Raw genomic sequence first — 26,452 nt, forward strand, 5'->3', positions numbered from 1 at the left:
TTTATGTACTGGAGACATACATCTAATTCATTAGGTTATATCTCGCAGAAAAAACAGGTGGAAATAAGTGTAAGTAACCGAAAAAGGGAGATGCGTTTTCAAATGCTTCGATTTATCGTTTTATAAATGAAACAAATGATGCTGAGAAGCTCCCATTACTTATTTCCACTGTCGTGCTACTTTTGTTTATGTTATGCAACTCAGGAGAGGGTAAAAATGGAGTAAAATAAATAAGTCAGGTACAGAATGCCCCCGTCGTGCTGGATAATTTAAATCTCATATCTAATTCTGTAATTGTGCCACTCGCCGTCAAATATATACTGGCCTGTTTCAAGTCGGCTGGAGTAGGAGAGGGAGCGATCTGAGTTTCCATTTGCGTTTCGCTCTCCACACTCCTCAGTTCTGTCGGTAAAGAGGCGGTTCAGTCAGTGCTCATTTACTCCAAGGCTGGCAACGAACGCAAACAAGTTGAAGACGCAGCAGTTGGGTGCTGTGCAGTAGATTCTTAAAAATCACTTCAATGCACAGTGGGCGGCGAGTGGATATGGAGACGCCCTTCTCCTGGTCGTCCAGCGGACGATCGGTCCTCAAGCTCAACATACGTCACCTGTGGCTCTACGGAGTGTGGCCGTTGGGTAGTTTCCCCCTTTTCGAACTGTACGTCATCTTCGTTTTCGCTCTGGGCGTCTGGAACTTCGTGGAAGCTTCGGTGTCCGTCTCCTTCAGCTGGCGAGACCTCGAGGCCACAACGCTGGTGCTGACCAACACCTTCACCATTTTCAGTGGCACCGTCAAACTGGCCTTTTTCACGAGAGACCGGCGGCTGTACAACTCGTTGGTCCGGCGCGTCGACTCGCTGATGTTGGCTCAAAGCGAGCCGTGCTCCAGAGATCCAGCGCTGGAGAAGATCGTCCAGAGGTCGCGTAGGCAAGCGTCCCGCCTCACATTGGGCATGCTGCTCTTCATGGCATCGCAAGGCCTCATTTGGTTCCCGATGCCACTCATTGCCCACCCAGGCGAGAGGCGCTTACCCTTCGCACAGCACCTGTGGGACAACAACACTGCCTTCTACAAGCTGTCGTACACTCTCCAGTGTGTGACAAGCTTGTGGATGGCCGAGATCAGCTTCGGCTTGGATTGTCTGTTCGCATCGATCATGATACTGGTAGCCGCACAACTGGAGGTGCTCGCTCTGAGGATCATGAAGCTAAAGGCGGCCGACAGCGGTGCCGATGAAGTTTGCCGATCGCTGAGCACATTTTCTATTGCTCATGAGAAAATGTACAGCGATCTGTGCCTTTGTATCGAAAGCCATCAGCAAATCCTCAGGTATGTTCGATTCAAACATGAGACGCCGATAGTTTTGTCACTTTTAATGTTGTGTGATATATAACATTACGCATGAAGGAATCTGAAGTGTAAAACAGCCTGACAGAAGTCAAGACCCTTAGACTCAACATCGTGAACCACACTGCACCAATGTGGGAAAAATCATGTGGAGAAGCATCTTAAAACACACAGAAGATGCTGAAAGCAGTTGATCTCTAAAAATATGAAGAAATAGTTGGATACATATTGATTTTATGTTTCCTTTGACTCCCATTAGCCTTTCACTCCTTGTTTTCACTTATACTCGATATTCTGCTGATGAACGCATCACTGAGCGTTAAAAATTCCTTGAGTTCAGTGTCTTATTGGGCACTTTGATTTTTGTGTTTTCAAAGCAATAACAATAAAGCTAATAAATCATGTTCAGTAACAACGAAACTTATGGAATATACAAAATATGTATCGGGTGCAGCTTTACAGAAACTCCATTCTAAGTATCGCGTAAACATTCAATTAGTCTTCCTAGCTGAAGATTTTAGAAACTAACTATATAGCTGGATTTATTGCACAAGTCCCACAATAACTGTGCGGAAACAGAAGCATAGACCATAGCCTGTAACAATGACATGATGAAGTTGCAGAGTAGGAAGTACTAATACTCATAAAAAAAACTCCCGTGTCACGCAATGTTCTCAGTCGATAGTTCGTGTACCATAATGATTTATCCGTTCAGATAAAGAAATGAGCCAGGATCGTAGAGGTTTAACATACAGGACTTGTATTTGTCATAAGTATGGTTCAGATACCACACATTCCATCATTCCCCACATCAATTCGAGTAAATGAAGCAATGCTTCCTTCGATATCAATAGCTTGTTCTTTCGTCATACTCACTGAACAACGGTGTCGCACGGTCTGTGGCAAACTCAACGTCTAACCATACTGCGAACTGTATCCTTTTCATTTTTAGCAAAATGACGTCTCTACAAACCCTTCCGCACTCCCATTTTGTTTGTAACATCAGTTCGTCAAGTAAATGAGGGGGAATGGCCTACAGTTTGACGTGAAGCGTCTTACACTAATTACAGGCCAACTTCGAGAGTTTCACATGCACAAATCACTGGTACAATTCAATGTCATAATAATGTGTCAACGAACAAATAAATATTCTAATCCTAAACTTCTGGAATAATAATTTGACAAGAAAATACTGCCATTTCGCAGATTACGTAACAACTCTCTACCTGAATTTGGCACCTTGTGGTTAAGCTACAACTGAAGTGTAAGCAAGTGAGGATATTAAAAAAATATCACCGATTCATAGATGTGACAAATAAGCATTTATTATAGAGTACTTTGGTGTGTTCAGTTACATCATATGTCCGTGTGTGTTTGTGTATATTGTGTGTTAAACTGGGGACCTAGAAACAATGGAGAGGCTTCGCCCCGCGGAAGCTCTCAGTGTTTCGCAACCCCACCACAACAGGCCACAACACTCCATCCACGCCACCACCGCCCCACACCGAACCTAGGGTTATTGTGCGGTTCGGCCCCCAGCAATGGACAGCCCCCCCCCCCCAAACCCCGCCGGGAACGTCTCATACCAGACGAGTGTACCCCAGATGTGTACGTGGAGACATTGTTTGTGCAGCAATCGCCGACATAGTGTAACTGAGGCGGAATAAGTGGAACCAGCCTGCATTCACCGAGGCAAATGGGAAGCAGCCTTAAAAACCATCCACAGGCTGGCCGGCACAAAGGACCTCGACACTAATCCGGCGGGCGGATTCGTGCCGGGACCGGCACCCCTTCCCGACAGGGAAGCCGGGTGGGCTTTTTCAGGGTGTAGATGGATACATAAAGCAAAATTTTACGTTCCCATTCAACAGAAAGGTCCCAGATTAGTCTAGTGCGATAGTCTGTATGTAGTAACAAGGAGAGAAATATTTGTGTGTGTGTGTGTGTGTGTGTGTGTGTGTGTGTGTCAACAGTCTTACGACTGGTTCGATGCGGTCCGCTACGTAGTCTTCTCCTGTGCCAACAACCATTTCATCTCAGAATAGCACTTGCAACCTACGTCCTCAGTTGTTTGCTGGATGTGTTCCAAACTCTATTCCCTCTACAACTTTTAGCCTCTACAGCTCCGTCTAGTACCATCTAAGTCATTCCGAGATGTCTTAACAGATGTCCTATTATCCTGTCCTTCTTGTAGTTTTTTCCATATATTCCTTTCTTCTCCGATTCTGCGCATAACCTCCTCATTCCTTACCTTATCAGTCAACCTAATTTTCAACAATTGTCTGTAGCACCACATCACAAATGCTTGGACTCTCTTCTGTACCAGTTTCCCCACAGTCCACGTTTCACTACCATACAACGTTGTGCTCAAAACGTACATTCTCAGATATTTCATCATCAAATAGAGGCCTATATTTGATGCCAGTAGACTTTTGTTGGCCTGGAATGGCCTTTTTGCCAGTGCTAGTTTAGTTTTGTTGTGCTCTCTACTCTGTCTGCCATTGGTCATTTTACTGCCTAGGTAGCATCATTCCGTAACTTCATCTCCTTTGTGATCATGAATTCTGATCTCAAGTTTCTTTCTGTTCTCGTTTCTGCTACTTCTCATTACTTTCATCCTCCTTACATTTACTCTCAGTCCATATCCTGAACACATTGGACTGATCTACCCAAGCACTTGCCCGCGAAAGGCAGAGGTCCCGATTTCGAGTCTCGGCCCGGCACAGTTTTAATCTGCCAGGAAGTTTCATATCAGCGCACACTCCGCTGCAGAGTGAAAATTTCAATCTGGAAACATCCCCTAGGGTGTGGCTAAGCCATGTCTCAGCAATATCCTTTCTTCCAGGAGTGCTAGTTCTGCAAGGTAGGCAGGAGACCTCCTGTGAAGTTTGGAAGGTAGGAGACGAGGTACTGGCGGAATTAAGGCAGTGAGGACGGGGCGTGAGTCTTGCTTGGGTAGCTCAGTTGGTAGATCACTTGCCCGCGAAAGGCTAAGGTCCCGACTTCGAGTCTCGGCCCAGCACACTGTTTTAATCTGCCAGGAAGTTTCAACCCTATCACTGAACTGTTCACAGGAACTCACTCTCTCCCCCATGTTCCAATTCATATTGAATGCAAATTGCGTTACACCATTTTCTTAACAGAAATGTTTATCTTCTTTCCATTTTACTTCACTGTCGCCCACTGTATCTAGATTGAGGCTTAGCATTTCCTTTTTCATATTTTCTAGCTTCCCTACTGTGTTCAAACTTTGGACACTTCACTCCCTAGCTGGTAGAACATTATCCTTTCATTGGTTATTCAATGTTTTTCTCATGGTCTCGTCCCCCTTGGCAGTCCCTTCCCAGAGATCCGAGTGGGGGACTATTCCGGATTCTTTTGCCAATGAAGAGATAATCATAATATTTTGTCAGTTACAGGCCACATGTCCAGTGAATACACGCCATGAGTCTTTAATGTGGGTTTCGATTTCCATCTACAGTCTCACGCAATTGATCACCACTGACTCTTCGCCTGAAGGGGTAGTTTCTCACTCAAAGGGCAAGAGAATGCCTTGAAACTCTGTCCGTTTATCCAACCTCTTTGACTAGGCCGTTGGCAGAGCGAGGGTGCCATTGCCGATGAGTTTTATTCAAAATTTAAGAACTGGCAGCGTTCGAAACCAAGACGCAAGACGTTTTCATTCCTAATCAAAGACTCTACTCCTAGAGCACGTTTGTTGCCAGGAGAGTAATACACGATGAATAACCAGCAACCCAGCAGCCACAGAACCACCTTGTCCCGTCTGACTGCTACCGCCACACAGCAGTGCTGCCCAGTCGCTGCTAGAGTACCGGTTATCCTTCGTGTTTTACTGTTATTGTTGACACATATCGACAAAACAGATATTGCAAGAGACTAATTTGGGACCGTTTTATCTAATAGACACTCACAATTTCGCTTTATCCCTTTCGGTCATGAATTTTTTTTCCTGATAACAAAATCATGGCTTTCCTATCCAGTTCTTCGAATTAAATTATGATTTTTCAGATGTATAAAATATTCCGACATGCCCCCCAAGGGGGATACGATGCGTCCCCAAATGAGAACATTGTGTTCAAGTGGGTGCAGTACAAGTCGAAGGGTCAAAGTATTTTGTTTGATTTAATTTCACCAACATACATAAATTACACAAAGCTTACTTAATAATTATATGGTTTTGCACTTGTGGAGAATCATAACCAAAGAAACATTTTTACTGTAAAGACGTAAGTGAATGTTACGTTTTACATGATATAATTTTGTTTGGCCTTTGCAACCCGGTTTCTTGCACCTGTCAAATGATTTTTTGCCATTGACCACTGGTAGATGCCCAATTTGTCCAAACTAACCAGTTTCTGGACGAACTTACACACTGACTCGTTTTGAAATACTTAGACTCTCATTAGTGGGACACCTCCTTTTCCTGGCATCTGGCTAATCTATTTTCGTCAATACTTTGGCTACACTTACCCTAAAGTGAAACAAATCAAGGGTCTTATTTTTAGGAGCAACTAATACTGATGCGTTTTTCTTGTACTCATGCATTTACACATGAAGTATCAATTGCATAAGCAAACATGCGCTCGTTCTCAGGTTGCAAAACCAGCTATGAACCGTCTAAAACGATGTTCATTTTCAAAAGTAGATAACTGCATGTTGTCTTCGTGTGCAATGCCTGCTAACTGCCCAATAAGCGTGGCTGTCACCGTGCCATGTCCGAATGCAAAGCACGTGAACAGACATCAGACTTCCCAATCCGTACATCCAAAGCTACCTTTCAGTCTGTTAAGATTAGAATGGATATTTTCCTTACGTAGGCAGGGCATTCTCGTTTGGATGCGACGAGTTTTTCGTGATTACCTCAATGTTGCTTATCGTGCAGTTAGCGGGCTTTCCGTCTAGGCTACTCATTTTCCAATATACCGTACGATATAAAACGTCTAACGTGTCCTCCGTCATTGTCTTCTTGTTCAAAATTATCGCCAGAATCATCGGATAGATTGTCAATTTCAGAGGAATTAAGGAGCTCTGTAACATGTTCTGTAAGTAGCCTTCGTCTATCTTGGACATGGGGCATTGTGAAGTCACAGTAAGACATCGAAATAATGGCCTGAATTTCTATGCTATTATAACCTTTCAATCACAATGTCCTCATTTGGGGATATGTATAAAGTTATAAATATGACACCTTTTGTTCTGAAAGACACCTTTGGTTCTGAGCATTATGGGACTTAACATCTGAGGTCATCAGTCCCCTAGACTTAGAACTACTTAAACCTAACTAACCTAAGGACTTCACACACGCCATGCCCGAGGCAGGATTCGAACCTGCGACCGTAGTGATCGCGCGGTTCCAAACTGAACCGCCTAGAACCGCTCGGCCACACCGGCCGGCTAAAAGACACCTCTACTTTTCACCTTCAAGAATGCATCTTTCTACGCAAAAGTATACTTTTTTTTACCTGGACTCAGAAGATATTAACCCACTGATTGGAGGTACAAAGATTACTGGGAAGCGACCATGTGAGTGCACACCTTAAATTTTAGTTTTGTGGTACCACAGATTGACAGGAGATGTCGACACTGCTCTCAAATTAACGCTCTGATTGTGACCGTATGAGGACAACAATTACAAATGGTAACATGTAACGAATTTTAATATACTGAGTATTTATTTAGTATGTCCTTATACGAGGACGCCATTACGGAAAGGGTTAAAAATCGTTTTGTTTGTAGAAGTAACAAATCGACGCTTTCTATCTGAGCTTGACCGAACTATAGGGTATGATCGTCAGTATGTCTTTGGGCGGATTCCTGGTGCTCATTGCAAAAGCGGAAGTGAAAATATCTTCCGAAACATCAGGGAAAAAGCGCCTGCCGACCCGTAGGAGGCACATCTATGTATGTACCGTAACACGTGTTGCACAGCCAACAGGAGACACAATTACTTTTTCTACACAACAAGCATTTGATCGCTGTTTTGAGCAATAATATCCCTACAGGTTAAAACTCTCTGCAATTTACTCAGACAGGTCTCTAGAGGTATCTATACACATATATAAATTGTTGCTGTTCTGTGTGTGTGTTTTGACCAATTTCAGGAACTACTGTAGGAATTTTGATATTATTTGCACAAATAAATATAATGATTTACGAGGAAGATTTGTGTACCTGATGTCTCTCTCTCGTTTTGAGTCTTCTGATTGGTTTGATGCAGTGCGCCACAAATTTCTCTTCTGCGTCAACCTTTTCAGCACAGAGCGGTACTTGAAACATATGTCCTCAAATATTTGTTACTAGCTTACCGCCCGCTACTTAACTCAGGTACGCTTAGTAATTACATCAAAAATTGTTCTACTACCATATATTAAGCTTACCGAAAAATTAATGTATTAATGAACCGTTTCCTTTTCAACACAGTTTTGAGTGTTAAATACCTTTCTTCGACTTAATTCACAAATTTCAACATCTTCTAAACATTTCATGCAAATTAAGGCTTCTACAGCACGGTATTTTCCGAACGTACTTCTGAACAAAAGGCGATTCTGATAACTGAGGTCCAAGGTTTATGTTAATCATAGCTTTTGCATTCTTTTGGTGACATATCCATAGAAACTGTTATCCCATAATACACGTTTATCTATTTCTGACAGAGAAGTGAAATACCAATTTTCTTGGCTTTTGTTTTATATAATATCAAGAAATATTTTCTTAAAAACATTTACCCCTTTTTCATCCTTTGGGGGTTGAATTCCCAAAAACAGTGAAACGCGTATTTTTTTAAATTTCTAACAGAGTTGCCAAATACAAAATAATAGTCATACGCTTTGCTTTCAAAAGTCTGTCATAATTCCCAGGTTTCACTTCCTCAGGCGGTTGAATTCCCAAAAGCACAGAAATACATAATTTTTTTTATTTCTAACAGGGAAGTCAAAAACCAATTTTCGTAGATGTAACTTTAAAAAGGCTTTAGTACTTCTTTAAAAATGTCTTATTTTTAAAAAATCTTTCAATCACTATTTTATCGCCTTAGTGGGGAAAAATGCTGAAAAAAGTATTTTTTTATTAATGACAGAGAAACCAAATTTAAAATTTTGTAGGCCTAGCTGCAAAATTGTCTCAGTAACGCCATATTTTCTAAAATACTTTCATCATCCCCTTAACAGTAGAATTTCGAACAATCCCTTCCTATAAGATGCGGACATTTTAAAATCTACACTTTCTCAGAATTTCAAGTTTCTACCCCTAGCAGTTTCGTCTAGGCAGTGGTGAGTCGCTGAACCAATCTGTCCCTATTTCACCCTCTTGGGAACTGTGTTTCAGAAAACAGTGAACCATGTATTTTTTCATTTCTAACCAATAAGCCAAATATCAGTTTTCAATGATTTAACTTTAAAAGTGCGGTCATAATGAAATATTTTCATAAAACATTTCACCCCCTATTATTCCCCTTTAGGTGTTGAATTCCCAAAGCCAGTGAAATGCGTACTTTCTTAATTTCTAATAGAGGAGCGTGGTCCAAATTTATAAAATTTCGCCTCATAATGCTTGCATAACAAAATAATTCCATGAAAACATTCATTCCCTTTTTCACCCACACTTGAGTTGAATTTCCGAAGTCAGCGAAACGTATGTTTTTCGTGGAGGTACTTCCATCTATTTAAGTACTTTTTATTTCTAATCTAGAAGGCAAATTCAAATTTTAATAGATCTAGCTTTAAAAATCCTTTCATAATGAAATATTTTCATTAAACATTTCATCCCTTTGGGGTTGAATTTCCAAAACCACTGAAATACGTTTTTTTTTTTTGGTTTCTAACTGAGAAGCCAAATAGCAATTTTCATGGATGTAACTTTAAAAATGCTTTAGTGGTTCCTTAATAATGATTTATTTCAAAAAAATTCAGCCACTATTTCACCCGATAAGGGGTTAAATTTCGAAAAATGCTGAAACATTTTTTTATTTGTGACCGAGAAACCAAAAACTACTTTTCGTAGATCCTGCTTCAAAATCGTTCTAATAGTGACATATTTGAAGAAAACATTTCATCCCTTATTTTATCCCCTTGGAGCTGTAATTTAAAAAAAAAATCCCTTCTTAAACGACGACTACAGTGTAACATCACCATCCGCAGATTTCAGGTTCCTATTCCTGTTGGTTTGGCGACATTGCATTTTATATACAGAGGTAAGTATCTCAATCTCTTGCTCCCTCTACAGTTATTAGTACTGTGGAAACAATTCCTGGGTGTCTTAAATCTTAAAGCATATCCATTCATCCTGTCTCTTCTTCTTATCTGTGTTTTCCATATGTCCCTTTCTTCATCGATTCTGCGGAGAACCTCGTCATTCCTTACCATATTAGTGAATCTAATGTTCAACATTCTGACCATGATTTCTTACTGTGCAATGCTGTGCTCAAACTGAACATTCTGGGAAATTTCACCTTGAAATTAAGGTTTGAAACTAGTAGACTTTTCTTCGCCGGTAAAGCCCATTTTATAGGAGCTAGCCTGCTTCTTATGTCCTCCCTACTTCGTTCATAACGGATTATTTTACATTCCTAGGTAGTAGAATTCCTTAACTTCATCTGCTTCGTAATCAGCAGGTTTAATGGTAAGTTTCTCGTTATTCTCTTTTCTGCTGCTCTTCGCTACTTTGGCGCTCTTCGGTTTACTCTGTATCCATATTGCGTAATCATAAGACTGTTCATTCCATTCATCGCCGTTCTTCGGATTACTCACAACCCATATTCTATCGTCATTAAACTGCTCATTATATTCAACAGATTCTATAATTATGCTTCACTTTTCCTGAGATAGCCATTTCACTACCAAATTTTAGCCGGCCGGAGTGGCCGTGCGGTTCTAGGCGCTACAAACTGGAGCAGAGCGACCGCTACGGTCGCAGGTTCGAATCCTGCCTCGGGCATGGATGTGTGTGAAGTCCTTAGGTTAGTTAGGTTTAATTCGTTCTAAGTTCTAGGCGACTGATGACCTCAGAAGCTAAGTCACATAGTGCTCAGAGGCATTTGAATCATTTGAACCGAATTTCATCATTGATATACTGTCACCCTGAATTCTAGTCGCACACTTGAACCCCTCATTTAATTACGCCACTGGTTCTTCGACGTATAGATTGAATAGCAGGAGCGAAAGACTCCACCATTGCCTTACGTCCTGTTTAATCCAAGAACTTAGTTCTTGTTCTTCCTATCTTATTTTTCCCTCTTGGTTTTTATACATGCCTTTCAAATGGTGGAAAGAAGCGTGAAAACGCAGAAGCACAAAACGTTATCATGCCTACTACGGTGTAGAAAAACCGTTGGCTCTGAAAACAGCTTACAGACGTCTCCGAAAGGATAGATACAGTCCGATAATTTTTTCCTATTTTTTCAAGGGATCTTATACCATTCTCCCTCCCTGAAAAAGTTCAGTTAACGCTGATGGAGCTGGATACATCACGCATTCTTCTCTCTAAAAGTAGACAACAAAGGCTAAATTATATTGAGATCTAGTGACTGTTTTGGCCAAGGGAGATGCCATAGTTCATCCTCGTGCTCACTCGAGCGGTCTGGACGATGCGAGCTGTGTCAATAGGTGCCCTATCGCTTGGAACATAACATCACCGATCCAGAACGAACACTGATTGTTTCGTGGGATGGAACTATCGGTCAAAATGGTCGCACACTCCTTCGTAACAACACAAACTTGCATGGAAACCATAGGACACATGGAATACCATGATATGGCTGCCAAAATCATCACCGATCTCCAGCCATATTTCACGTCTCGTACGAAGTTGGAAACAGTGTGAAACAATACTCCAAATGACTTTTTTCTATTACTCCGTAATCCTGCTTTTATAGCTTCAGCAGTTCTGCGGTGACTTTTGCAGCTGTCATCGACCAATTATAGCCTTAATCCTCTTCAATGACCGTCTGTTACGACCTATCAACACAGAATTTTATCCGCCTTGTGACTTAGCGGATGATTATTTCCCGCGTTCGTTGCATGCGGTATAAATCTTCTGTACAATAGCTCTTGAAACACCAATCACCTCGGCCACATTTGTTACGGATGTGCCCACCATAGGAGCACCAACAATTTTCCTACGTTCGAATTCACTGTGCTCAGTCATAATGCACCCAAAACTACACACATCATTGTCCTGGCCACGACTGTCACTTGCAACGCATTGTGAACATTGCACAGGTTCCATTCGTGCTCAAATACAGTAGCGCTACCTGCAGGCAGTGAATGTTACCACGTGTTTAATAACTGATTTCTGTTTAACTAAATTACCATTTCCTTTCAGTTTTACTGACTGAGCACAATGAAATACTGTGGTCGTATTACGTCAAGTTATTAAAAGGCTTCAGGAAAGTATGGTCTGCGAAATTGCTTCCGACATTTCTGAGTCGGACCGAAGTTGTTCGTTAGATAAAGTGCTAATGTAAGTTAACTTGGAACTTTCACTTTCATTCCACGAGAGTAATATAGTAAGAAAAAAATGTTTTGATCTGTCGAGCCGCGTATTTATACCTCCCCCTTCCCTTCACGCTACCACAAACCCCCATCCCACTACAGTCGTTGTGAAATACACTTTCCCACTCCATGGCTCCAGTATGACGCTAACAGCGAGCACGGACGGTCGTTCATTGTTTACTTGTGCGATTTTAAAGCGAGTGAAAAAACTGATCCCCGAAAAAGTGATGATCGTAGCGTAATAGGGTTTCTGAATGCAAAAAAGTCTTTCCTATCGAAATTTACAAACAGATAACCGTTTGTGGAAACGTACTGAATGAGGCTTAAACTCGAAGATGGTTCAACTCACTTACTGGCGGAAGAACGAATTTTTATCATTAACAACTATTAGGGCAATCTTTAGTTGCGACTGAAGAACTGAAATCAAGGAATGAGGAAAAAATTCAACAAGACAGACTTTCCCTTTTCACGGATTGAGTTTGTTCTTGGCTGAAATTTCAAGAGCAGTTCTTTAAGAAAATGTTAGTGGTGACTTCAGGAACAAAAAATACGTACCATGTGAGTTCCGCGACGTGTACCATGCGGATGTACCGAGAAAACACAAAAAATCAGAGCTGCACTGACTTTTCTCACTCGGTACGACAAGGATGGCGAAGAGTTTTTGAGCCACACTGTTAATCGTACTTCGCATTTAAGTCCAGAAAGAAAGCGCTAGTCAATGCACTAGCATCATTTACAACCTCCAGCGAAGATATACAAGCAAAATAAATTTGAGCACCTGAAGAGGTTACGGTCAAAGTGTCTTGGGATCGAAATGACGTACTATTCACCGTCTTTGTGCTCACAGGAGTGACCATAAATGCACCGGCGCACGGCCTGCTCGCACAAGGGAACCTCCCCATCGCACCCCCCTCAAATTTAGTTATAAGTTGGTACAGTGGACAGGCCTTGAAAAACTGAACACAGATCAATCGAGAAAAGAGGAAGAAGTTGTGTGGAACTATGAAAAAATAAGCAAAATATACAGAGTAGTCTACAAGCAACATAGGCAACATCAAGGATAATATGAATTTAGGAGCGTTGTGGTCCCTTGGTTGGCGTGAGCAGCTGTGGAACGAGGGGTCCTTGGTTCAAGACTTCCCTCGAGTGAAAAGCTTAATTTTTTATTTTCAGTTTATGTGACAAATTCTTATGTTTTCATCACTTTTTTGGGAGTAATTATCACATCCACAAGAAAACCTAAACCTTTTTACCCACTCGCCAAGTGTACAAGTTAGGTGGGTCGACAACATATTCCTGTCATGTGACGCACATGCCGTCACCAGTGTCGTATAGAATATCTCAGACGTGTTTTCCTGTGGAGGAAACGGTTGACCTATGACCTTGCGATCAAATGTTTTCGGTTCCCATTGGAGAGGCACGTCCTTTCGTCTACTAATCGCACCGTTTTGCGGTGCGGTCGCAAAACACAGACACTAAACTTATTACAGTGAACAGAGACGTCAATGAACGAACGGACAGATCATAACCTTGCGAAAATAAGGAAAGTAAAATTTTCACACGAGGGAAGACTTGAACCAAGGACCTCTCATGCAGCAGCAGCTCACGCTAACCACAGGACCACGGCGCTCCTCGGCTCAGATCATCCATGATGTTGCCTATATTGCACATAGACTACTCAGTTTGTATATTTTGCTTATTTTTTCATAGTTCCACACAACTTCTTCCTGTTTTCTCGATTGATCTGTGTTCAGTTTTTCAAGGCCTATCCACTGTGCCAACTTATAATTAAATCTCAGGGGGGTGCGATGAGGAGGTTCCCTTGTCAGAAGAACCTTCACCGACTACGCCGCACCGCTCAATCCAAGCAGCGAATATTGTACAGGGGTGTTGTGCTTTGTTAGATAACACTCGTCAACATTCTGCTGCGCTGATGAGGTATTTGTTCCAGTTGATTATAGAAAGAGAGAGAACGTAATTTAAATTTTTCCTTAAAATCAGCTGCTCAGCTAAGTAGTTCGGATGTTAAATCATCACCGTGTAACACACCAAAGAACCAAATGATACCGCTGTTAGTTTAGTAGTGCCCCAAAGGACCGATAGATGTCATTGTTATTGTTTTTTAACTCAGTGACGGATGTACTTTCGGAAATTTTCATCAGTGACGTATGTTTACAAATACAAGCTAACAGAGAAAAAAATGGCTCTGAGCACTATGGGACTTAACTTCTGAGGTCATCAGTCCCCTAGAACTTAGAACTACTTAAACCTAACTAACCTAAGGACATCACACACACCCATGCCCGAGGCAGGATTCGAATCTGCGACCGTTCCGGTCGCGCGGTTCCAGACTGTAGCGCCTAGAACTGTTCGGCCACACCGGCCGGCTAGCTAACAGAGAATTCACTTAGCTAACATATAACGAATTACTGATTCAGTGTTCTGCATTAAAAACTTACGACACTGCTTTGCATCTTTGGATCGGTTTCATTTATATTCTTTGCTAGGAAAAACGAATTTATTGAATTTTCTTTGTGATTTGGGTGCCTACTCATTACATTGATTTTTGTTTTGTTTACAAATAAAGTTCCTAGAAAACTGTATTGTCTTTCTGAACACACCAGAAATGCTAAAAGACTGATGACTTTGCAATATCAAGAAACGAATAAAAATCGTGAGTCTCAGCTAGTCTTAAATATAATAACTGCAGAAACAAAAGTTGTACACTTTTAGAAGAACTGTGTTGGAACATTTGAGACAACTTTTTAAACTAATTAACAATTTCGTTTAGATAAGAGGTTTTCCAGTCTAGAAGTTAATTTTGTTTTCGTATAAAGAGCGATATCAAATAAATATGACAAACTTGCCAGTCACTGAATTCCTTCTCGTATTACAGGTTCGTGAGGCACCTAAACGACACCATGAGCCCAATAGCAATGACGCAGTTTGTCTTCAGTGTCCTCGTCGCATGTGTGGCGCTATTCCAAGCGACATACGTAAGGCCTTTCATTAACATTATACATATTTATAGCAACACTCATAAGCAACTCCCATAGATATAATTAGTAGTCAGGAGCGCCCCCCTTTTCCCTGATAACGGCTGCGGCGCGTCGTGCAACGTGTTCCATGGTTCACCGTAAGCGCTGGGAAGTCACCTGATGCTCGAGTGCCTAACCACTGCCCACAACCGACGGAGGTAGGCCGGAGCTGGGTCCAGAATGCACACATCTCGCTTAATGGAGTCCCGGAGGTGCTCAATGGGGTTGAGGTCAGTAGACCCGCAGGGTCAACCAAGCACTGACAGTGTGAGACTTGAGTTACTTGGGACGTAAACAATGTTCAAATAATTCGACGGGAAAGCTGCCAAGTGACGTCGTCGACAATCACACACCTGCCAAGTTGTCCCTTCAAAATGACAAGGTGTGTTTCTGTTGAAACATCTACGGTTGTTGACTACGACGCCTGACAACATTCCCGCAAGTTACTTGAACAATTTCTTTGACATATACTCTCTTAGTATAATTTGAACAGGTACATGGAGTTTTTCTCTAAACTATCGCGGTAAGATTCCAGAAAGATGTTCGCCTATTTATATGCCGGCACGGTAGCTCAGCGTGTTCGGTCAGAGAGCTGATTGGCCTCTGTAATAAAAAAAAACTGAGTGGAAGGATCAACGAAAGAACTTGAACGGATGTCATGTGACGTCCGCAACGACCAAACACAACGATGAACAACGAACAAAATGCAAAAAGAAAAGAAAAAGAAAAAAGCTGATTGGTTACGTGCTTGCCTGCCATGCAGCGGACTCGGGTTCGATTTCCGGACGGGTTGGAGATCTTCTCTGATCGTGGAATGAGTGTCATGTTGTCCCCATCATCACTGAGCCGCAAGTCGCCCCGTATGGCGTCACCTGAAATTAAACTTGCACCCGGGGTCCGAGCTTCCCCAGACGGTGGCCTCTTGGGCAACATTGTCACACAATCATTGCATTTTCAGAAGGATGGGATGAAGAATTGTCGTAGGGAAGGCACAGGTACACAGCAGATTGTTACAGGTGAAAAAATAGATAAACATGCTCGAACAGTAGGTGCCAGTATGATTCAGCGGGTTTTGATAACAGCAGACAAGTGACATTTTTATTTCATGTCAAGAGGGCCAGTTTGAGTCCAAAGCGACACAAGCGGCTGAGTCTGAGGTAACTGAGCTAAAAACATCACCCAGTAGATACCTTAACAAAATATACAGTAGTACTTTAACAAGTTACATGTTGTAAATTACTGTACACTCCATATTGTTGCCCTTTCATTCTTTTACCTAACAATCACTCTTCCAGTTACGAACACAGCCAGTGCACGATATATTTAAACTGATAATAGATTGGCCACATGAAATTCACAGAAAAATGGTAACATGAATAAAATTTTATACTCATAAGCTTTTTCACATTTACACTACGCAGTGTTTTACTGTACGTTTCTGTTCGTTGTTACAACGATGAAGATTTGCGATAGACCCTCTTTTTTATGCTAAACGGAACTTCTCTATAAGCACTCCTTTCTCAGGGCTTGGATTCATTCCTGTATCTTAGAATACAAACCTCTAGTATGTTCGAATCCTGCCTCGGGCATGGATGTGTGTGATGTCCTTAGGTTAGTTAGGTTTAAGTAGTTTTAAGTTCTAGGGGACTGATGACCACAGCTGTTAAATCCCATAGTGCTCAGAGCCATCTGAACCCATCTAGTATGTTCTAGAAACGGTTATGGTTCTAACTAACATTTACAATGATTTTCTGTTTTCAAGTAAGGAACAATTTAAACAAAACGGCGTATTTGAAGTTTATAAAAAAGTAAGGATAATATCAGTAACACAGATTGTTCCAAACAATCACGAAACACAACTTTCTAAATTTTCAAATTTGCCACGTTCATAAGATAGTAAATATTTAGGTATTTCTACAACGTGGCCGTATTTAAGTGAAGTTAAGTATTTTTCTGAAACACAGAAATTTTCTATTATGTTAATAAATAAATTTCGTGAACAATTACGTAAAAAATACTTCAAAAATATCAGATATACGTGGCACTTTTTGTAACTCATGTACAATTGGATCTGTAGGATAACGTTTTTCGTAGCACAACATTATCTCACATAAATATAAAAATTTATTATTAGCTTATGGACAAATTTGGAACGAGGGAAGATTTCGCAGATGCAGCAGTGCACAACGCACCACTGAGAAACATGAATCTCATACTTGTTAGTTGAAAATCAGGGTAAACATTACTGGAAAGAAGGTACTGTCGGAAATTTCGGTAAACGAAGGAGGTTGCGGTAGTTCTTGGTTTGCTATAACTCATACCAGTTGAAGGAGGAGATCAACCTATCGTCCTTACATTGAAAGGAAATATTGCTTTCGTGTCAGCAGTGATTTTCGAATATTTTCAAACACCCTCGGATTAGCTTGTAAATTTCAGTGATCAAGTTCTTCAATCAACCCAAAGGATTGATGTCAGGTGACTTTAAGGCCATAGCACAAGTTCTGTTTGACCTAACCGCCTTGGACCGTTTTGTGTCAACAGCAAAATAGGCCTGTGTCCCATCATGCATATAGCACAGTCTATAACGTCACACAAAGTAATCTACGACACGGGTGAAGTTTTAGCTCTGTTAATGGGGACTCAATCGTAAAGTTTAAATTTCAATTCCACTGGTACAGGACAATATTTTATGCTGAAGTTAATGGTGGCTTGTAATCACAATTTCGGAGTTATTTCGCAGAAGGAATGAGATTTATAAATGTATTTCCGTTACAGAGTTACAGAGGAATTACGGTCCCTGCCAAAGAAGGACGGATTGCGTACCTCAGCGATACAGACTGCTGTGCCATGGCTGTAGCCACAAAGGAGAGTATCTGTATAGAGATCAAACTTATCCGTAGTTGCTGAAGAGGGGTAGCAGCCCTTTCAGTAGTTGCAAGGAGAATAGTACCGATAATTGACTGCTCTCACCGTGCAACGTTAGCCAACATGGCTTCGCTGCGCTGGTATTCCGAACAGTTGAAAGAAAGGGGAAACAACTACCGTTATTTTTTTCCCATGGTCTCGAATTCTACTGCATGCCTTAATGATGACGACGTCCTCTTTGGTAATATACTACTGAAGTAAAATTGTACCCCATCCAGACCTCCGAAAGATTTTGGAGCCAGATTTTAACCTGTAAGACATTTCCAGCGGCAAGTTTGGACTATGACCATAATTTATTAATTTTGAATAGTGAATTAAAACTGCCGAAATTGCAAAAAAGATAGAAATTAAGGGAATGGGATTCGGCAAGTTGAAAGAATCCTGAGGTAAAAGTTGACTCAAGCACAAAAACTGGTTCAAGAAGGGGAAAGAAATACTGTTGAAGATGAATAGATAATAGTGAATGTGGCCGAAGATCAAATAGTTAAAGAGACAATGCCTAATATAAAACCTTAGCTATCACAAGAGATATCGAATTAAAATGCTGAAAGGAGAAAATATAAGAATTCAGCAAATGAAGCAGGCCAAAGGGAATACACACGGCTATAAAATGAGACTCATGGAATGTATAAAATGGCTAAGTAGTAATGTTACCAGGACAACTGCAAGGCTATATAAAGATATGTAACTAGGTTAAAAGAACAGTTGTTACCTTTAGGAAAGGTAAAGAGATCTTCGGAGAAATGAGAAGCAGCTGAATGGACATGAGCTCAGACAGTTAGCCTCAACTAGGCAAAGAAGGGAAACCTGTATGTTGGAAGGAATGCATAGAGAGTCTATGAAAGAGAATCAGATTTGAGGACAATATTATTGATAGAGAGGAGGAAGCGGGTGAAGAGGTAATAGCAGATACGATACTGCGATAAAAAGGAGTAAACTACATTCCACAGAATTATCGAGATCCTTTGGAGACTAATGGCGAAAAAAAGTAATCCATGTTATGGGCAAGAGAAATGAGACCGGTGAAATACCCTCAGACATCAGGAACTATATAATAACTGCACTACACTTATGTGGAATTTAAAAGGAAGCAGGAATAAAATAGAGCGAGCGAAAAATTATTTACAACTTGCAGAGAACGCAGTTATAAGAGTCACAGGAGGAAGTTGTACAGAAGCGTGTGAGACGTTATTCAGTCTGAGCATTCGGTGAAGAAAACTAAGGGGAAGTTTGGAAAAGGAATTAAACGTCAGGGAGAAGAAATAAAAGCTTAGCGGTTTTCCGATGACATTGCTATTGAGTCAGAGACGGTTAAGGAGATGGAACAGCAGGTGAACGGAATGGATAAGTCCTTCAAAAAGAGATTATAAAATTAACATCAGTAAAATAACTGATCATGGCCAAATTAGAGTACATATGAATAAAAGCGGTTCTGAAAAAGAGGAATTTGTTCACATCAAGTATAAATTTAAGTGTTAGGCAGTATTTTCTAATGGTATTGTCTAGATTGTAGTCATATGGAATTTAAACTTAAGAACGAAGAAATTGAACGTTTGCAGATGTGCTGTTGTTACAGAAGAATGCTGAAGTGGGTGCATCGAATGACAAATGAGATACTAAATCGAACTCAGGTAAAAGGAAATGTGTGGCACAACTTATCTAAAATAAGGGATAGATTGATAGGGGAGTTCACGAGGGATCAAGGAATTGTCCATTAGGTATTGGAAGGAAGTGATGGACGAAAACTGTAGAAGGAAATAAAGGCTTGAATACACTAAGCCGATTCAAATGGATGTAGGTGCGGCACTTATCTGGGGATAAAGAGTCTTGAACAGGATAGACTAGCATGGGTAGCTGTATCAAACAAATCTTCGGGCTAAGGACCACAAAAACAACCATGAAGAAAACAATACTATTTAGCATTTTTTTGAAAGAAAAAAACTTCCACCATCATTAGAGATAGATTTACGTATTTTAATGGGTGTTACCAAGAACCCGAGGAAAGGTAACGTATGTCTGATGGAGAGGAGACGAAGCAATGGTGAGATGGGAGGAGGAGGGTGGATGGGGTGGAAATGATATGTCGCTTGGTGCTGGGGGGAGGGGGGCAGTAATGTTCTCCAGCCATCCCAGCACATGAGATCACTTCATTCACTTTCCAGAACGGATCCCTTTTAACTGGTGGGGGGAATCTTCTAACGTGGCTTCCGACGTACTCGTATCCCACCAAAAGCGTGAACCGTCATCTACTTGAGTCTTTAGCCGAAACTACCGTTCAACATGCTCTTAATGGTGGATTCCTGACGTGATGTTAATCTCTGTGGCGTGAAATTGTGAGGCATAAAAGTGTAGATGTGAAACTAGACGGAAGGTAGACTCGAGTTCGACGTACTGTCGTCGAGGGCAGTATTATAGATGGAGCACAAGCTCGGAGTGGGAACTATAGAAAAGAAAATCTGCCGTCCCCTTTCAAAGGAACGATCCCGGGACTCGTGCTAAGTGATTTATGGAAATCGTCCAAAGCCTGAATATGGCTGGCTGGCCGAGGATTTGACCCGCGGTCTTTGCGAACACGAACCTAGTGTTTTACCACTGCAACGCCTTGTTTTGTGACATAGGGAACAGTGTCTCCTGTACCCATTATTGAATACGTGTATCTTTATTGTTATGTGCTGACAGATCGCTATCTGTCACTGCGCTGGTGACTAGTTTGAGGGCAGGGGCCTGTGTATCCAACACTCTAGACACAGCAGCACGTGAAGTGCCCAGTACCAAATCCACGTCTGCGTCAGAGTATCTTAAGTGTTGGATAGTAAGGTTCTGATTCTAGAATTTTACAACTACAATATACTTACGTTTATGATGTAGGGAAATATAAGTACTATCCGTTTTATGCCACTAAAATTTATTTACATCAACGTTTATCACCAAATAGTATTGGAGATTTACAGCTGTCCACGAAGAAATAAAAGAGATAATTATTTAACAATAAAAATCAGTCGAACAACTACAGAATCAACCGAATCTGGCGTACATATTTTACCTCAGGATAATTAATACTATTTTATGTATCTAAAAAGGACACACACAAAGACTGAATTCCACATCTTATCACCCATCCCCACCCCCACTCCCACCCCCACCGACCACCTTTCTCATCTTTTACGATCCCCATGACCCAACAATCAACGCAGTCGCGTGGTGAGGTCCAGTGCACAGTAATCTAAACAGTTAGATAACCTTAATATGCTTCCAGGAAATACTTAATATCTCACTACAAAATGTTTTTAGTTTGACTTATCTCTTACATTTCTTTGCAGATTCCCAGAGATTGCTAATACCATTAAGTAAAACAAGTATGAAAACATTCAAGTTGCATAATGCATAATATTTATTACTATCTATACGGAAAAAAATGATATACATTATAGTATTAGAAGTCTAGATGCATCCAGCAAAGAGGAACCGTAAATTTACGACCAAATGTAATGAACCATCGTAGTCAACAAGCTGATACATTGCTAATTAACGAATAAACAACTGTTAACATATCTGATAAGTATTAAAATGTCGTGATATGATCAACGTGATCATGACATAAATTTCTGTAGGTCACAGAGACAAAACATTTCAGTAATTTTCGCTTGTCATTAAAAACTGAAAATCATAAGGTGATGGGCGTATCCTGTACTATGCAACATACTGGTTTACTATTCTATCCACAATTAGTCTATGGGCATCACAACTAATTTATTAATAATTCGACAATCTTTCTTCACAGGCACTACGTCGGTATTCTCCCCTCTGCCAGTAAGATGAGAGGGGAAGGATCAGAAGCTGGCTGCAAGGTTCCGAGCAGAGAGTTGGTTGAGAAGAAAGCTACCTACTGATTTTCAATATGTGGTCCATCAACCACCGTCAAACATGGGCACTTTATATCTGTGTAGACAGCTCTATTCCTCAATCCGTCCTATGGTGTGTGGCGAAGACTGCTTTGTCATTTCCCCCTTTTCCCCCTTATCCTGTTTCAGTCGCGGATGGCTGGCCGGATGAACGATTGTTGGTAACCCTTCCAGTGGGATCGTATCTCTCTAATTCTATCACCATGGTCTTCTTGCGTCATATTCGTTGGAGGAAGCAGGTTATTGTGTGACTCTTCTCTGGAAACCAACAGTAAACAACACCGTGATACAGAGCGCCACTCTCACAGCGTCTGCATTGGAGTTGGCTTAGCATCTCCTAGTGCTTTCGCGCTTAATAAATGTAACGAGACGTGCTGCTCTTCGTTGATCTTTTGTATTTCTTTTATCAATACTATCTGGAACGGATAGCAATCTGAAAACAATGTCGAGTCTTTTGCGAACTACGTCCTTTGCTGATGTACTACATTTCCTCAGATTTTCCAATGAATCTCACTCTGACATATGCCACACAAAAAATTAATTTTGAGCGGTCGTTCCACTTCAAATCTCTTCGTGCACATACTGCTATATATTTACACTATGTGATCAAAAGTATCCGGACGTCTGGATGAAAATGAGTTACAAGTTCGTGGGGTCCTCCATCGGCAATACTGGAATTCAATATGACGTTGGCCCCCTCTTAGCCTTGATGACAGCTTCCACTCTTGCAGGCATACGTCCAATCAGGTGCTGGAAGGTTTCTTGGGTAATGGCAGCCCATTCCTCACGGAGTGCTGCATTGAAGAGGGGTATCGATGTCGGTCGGTGAGGCCTGGCATGAAGTCGACGTTCCAAAACATCCCAAAGGTGTTCTACATGATTCTCAGGTCAGGACTCTGTGCAGGCCAGTCCATTACGGGGATGTTATCGTCGGGTAACCACTCCGCCACAGGCCCTGCATTATGAACAGGTGCTCGATCGTGTCGAAACAGTTTGAAGAAAGAAGGTGCATAAAACATGAATGTAGGCCTGCGTTATGATAGTGCCAAGCAAAACAAAAATGGGTGCAAGCCCCCTCCATCTAAAAAAGACCACACCATAACACCACCGCCTCTGAATTTTACCGTTGGCGTTGCTTACGCTGGCAGATGACGTTCACCGGACATTCGCCATACCAACACCCTGCCATCGGATCGCCACGTTGTGTACCGTGATTCTTCACTCCACATAACGTTTTTCCACTGTTCAATCGTCCTATGTTTACGCTCCTTACACCAAGCGAAGAGTCGTCTGGCATTTACCGGCGTGATGTGTGGCTTATGAGCAGCCGCTCGACCGTAAAATCCAAGTTTTCTCACCTCTCGCCTAACTATCATAGTATTTGCAGTGGATCCTGATGCAGTTTGGAATTCCTGTGTGATGGTCTGGATAGATGTCCACCTATTACACATTACGACCCTCTTCAACTGTCGACAATCTCCGTCAGTCAACAACGAGGTCGGCCTGTACGCTTTTGTGCTGTGTGTGTCCCTTCACGTTTCCACTGCATTATCACATCGAAAAAAGTGGACGTAGGGATATTTAGGAGTGTGAAAATATCGCGTACAGACGTACGACACAAGAGACACCCAATCACCTGACCACGTTCGAAGTCCGTGAGTTCCATGGAGCGCACCATTCTGCTCTCTCATGATGTCTAATTACTACTTAAGTCGCTGATATGGAGTACCTGGCCTTAGGTAGGAGCACAATGCACCTAATGTGAGAAACGTATGTTTTTGGGGTGTCCGGATATTTTTGGTCACATAGTGTATTTGAAAATAACTTCTTCCAGTGATTGTTCCGTAGTAGTGTAATCATACAACAATGCGCCTTTCCATATTCTTACGGCCAACATCTTTCCAGTCGTTTATGCTGAGGATCAGCTAGCACTCCCAGTAACAAGACTTGATCCACTGTAGTTCTTCCTCTATTTCGCTACAGTTTTCTAGCAATGCGACTTGTCTGTGCACAACAGTACCATCCGCGAAAAGCCTCAAACTCCGATGTCATGTACTAGGTCATTTGTATATATGGTGAAAAGTAATGGTCCTATAACACTCGCTTAGGTCTGAAGACTTCTCTCCGTTGATAATGACGTGCTGTGCTCTGTTTGCTAGAAACTCTTCAATCCAACCATACTGTCGGTCCGATATTCAGTACGGCCGTATTTTGTTAATTAGGTGGTAGTGCGAAACTTTACTGAAAGCCTTTCGGATCTCAAGCAACGCGACACCTATCTGGGTGACAACATCTACCGATTTCTAGGTCTCGTGGATGAACAGAACAGTTAGGTTTCACAAATCGTTGTTTTCGGAACCGATGTTGATTCCCATAGAAAAGATATTCGCTCTCTAGAAATGTCACAGTACGCGAGCATAAAACATGTTCCAAAAAATCTAGAAACTCTTCAGTACAACCATTCTGTTAGTCTCATATTCCGTGCGCTCGCATTTTGTTCTTTCGGTCGCAGGACGGAAGTTTATGGAATGCCTCCCCGAGGCCAAGGAGCACTGCAGCTACCTGGACGCCTATATCTAGTGCTTTCTGCATATTGTAGACGAACAGAAGTCAAAAATTGTGGTGATAAAACACGCTCCGAAATTCTACAACAGGCCGTCGCCAGAAGTACAGACATACAGTTTTATGCATTCGTTCGACTACCATTTTCGAAAACTGTAATCACCTGTGCTTTTTTGAATCATTAGGGACAATTCGTTCCTCCAGAGAGCTACGGTACGCTGCTGCCAGAAGCGGGGCAATTTCTGTGGCATAATCTACGAAGAATCGAATCGATCTCGAAAAGTCACTGAGGTTTTATTCTATCGAGCGATTTCATTTGCTTTCCTATCCCACGATCGTTTTTTTTTTATATCTGTTATTTTGGAGTTCTTGAGACGATTTAAATGAGGAACTACAGTGCGATTATCGTCTGTGAAATAGATTTGGAAAAACACGTTTAGCATTCCAGCCCTTTCTGTGTTATGCTTCTTTTCAAAGCCATTACAGTTACAGTGTGTCTGGACATATGTTATGTCATCCATCCGTTAGCTGATTTTACATAAGACTAAAACTTCTTGGGAATTTCTGTCAAATCGGTAGAAGAATTTCTACTTTCGATTTCGTTGAGCACTTCACGCATGACGCATCTTATGCTAATTTTGAATTCGTTTAGTTTTTGTTTCTGTGTGAGGCTCTGGCTATTTTGAATTTTGTAGTGTAGCTCTCTTTGCTTTCGTAGCAACTTCCTAACACGATTGTCTAGCGACGTTTGGGTTTTCCGTCCCTGACGACTTCGGTCGGCACCTACAAGTGCAACGTGTATTGTAAAATGTTCTTGAGCTTTATTCATGGATGCTCTTCACTGTCAGTGGCCCACATGAAATATTCACCTTTCAGGTAAACTGAAGTCAGTTCCTTATCGCTCGGGCTAAACAGAAACATCGTCCTACCTTTCTTTGTATTCCCATCTTTAGCTTTATTCAGAATTGTTCTAACGCCCTTATGTTCATTATACCTCGTATTACAGAATACAAATCATTTTTTACTCATAAACTCACTGTTTTTCTTATGAATATCCCAGGACGTCCACACATACTGACTATACTTGTGGAAGCCGGTACCTTCTCATTCTGGCAGTATCCTCTCCCGCGACAACAGCCGCCGACTGATTTGTCGCTAAATAAAGTTATCTCGGGGAAATTTCTCTGTCACATAATTCAGTGCATGTACTACAGTTCGGATTCTTGAGTTGTATGGTGCCTCTACATGTAACATCGCCTCCGTTAAAGATGATTTCCTTACTGACAAATGCCTAGAAGTATAGTAAAATTACGCATCCAGACTTCCGTTCAGGTATGATTCTATAAAGACATATATTCGTACTTATAAAAATGGATATCCTTTGGTATCTGATACGGTTTTCTATTGTTAACTGGAAACATTTCTCAACATCTGATCTAACCCAACATCTCTTAAGCATCATCTACATTCTTCCAAGTAGGACTACGGCATACAATAGTTGGCTGTTTGTATTTGGTAATACATCGTCCCACATAACATTGGATCAAACCAGTGGACAAGTGCTGGTCTCCAGTTATCGAGGCAAACTTACCTTCTGCAATCTGGAAAAAAAAAATGTAAAGAAATTGAAATTTTTCTATCCGCACGCGTCACTTTCATGCAAAGACCTATTCTCTTTGGTAGTCATGAAATACACAATAGTGCGAGGAACCTTTCATGAAGGAAATATCGGTTTGCTAAACTCGATTAAGAGTCACATACAGCATGTAAACAGAATGAAAACTCTGCTACATCAATCCTCGTCGCCGGCCGCTGTGGCCGAGCGGTTCTAGGCGCTTCAGTCCGGAACCGCGTTGCTGCTACGGTCGCAGGTTCGAATTCTGCCACATCCATATGTGTGTGATGTCCTTAGGTTAGTTAGGTTTAAGTAGTTCTAAGTCTAGGGGACATATGACGTCAGATGTTAAGTCCCATAGTGCTTAGAGCCATTTGAATCCTAGTCACAAGTACCACTCTGGTATTCATTCTGTTACCATACCTAAGGAATATTGCTTATCAAAACGACTCGCCAAGTCTGTAATTATAGGAAACATTACCTTGTCTTCTAGAGCAGAAACACGGAGATACACTGAAGAGCCAAAGAAACTGGTACATCTGCCTAATACCGTAT

General features: G+C 41.4%; 1 protein-coding gene across 1 annotated transcript in view; it reads left to right on the forward strand.

The window, feature by feature from the left end:
• Positions 1–544: 544 nt before the first annotated feature.
• LOC126419487 (odorant receptor Or2-like) overlaps positions 545–26,452 on the forward strand; it is a 57,038-nt gene continuing 31,130 nt past the window's right edge. The window contains exons 1-2 of the mRNA XM_050086675.1: positions 545–1,329; positions 14,752–14,851. Of these exons, the coding sequence (XP_049942632.1) occupies positions 545–1,329; positions 14,752–14,851 (885 nt within the window). The remainder of the gene's footprint in view (positions 1,330–14,751; positions 14,852–26,452) is intronic.

Source organism: Schistocerca serialis, chromosome 9 (genome assembly GCF_023864345.2).
Source record: "Schistocerca serialis cubense isolate TAMUIC-IGC-003099 chromosome 9, iqSchSeri2.2, whole genome shotgun sequence".
In the NCBI taxonomy this organism is placed as follows: Eukaryota; Metazoa; Arthropoda; class Insecta; order Orthoptera; family Acrididae; genus Schistocerca; species Schistocerca serialis.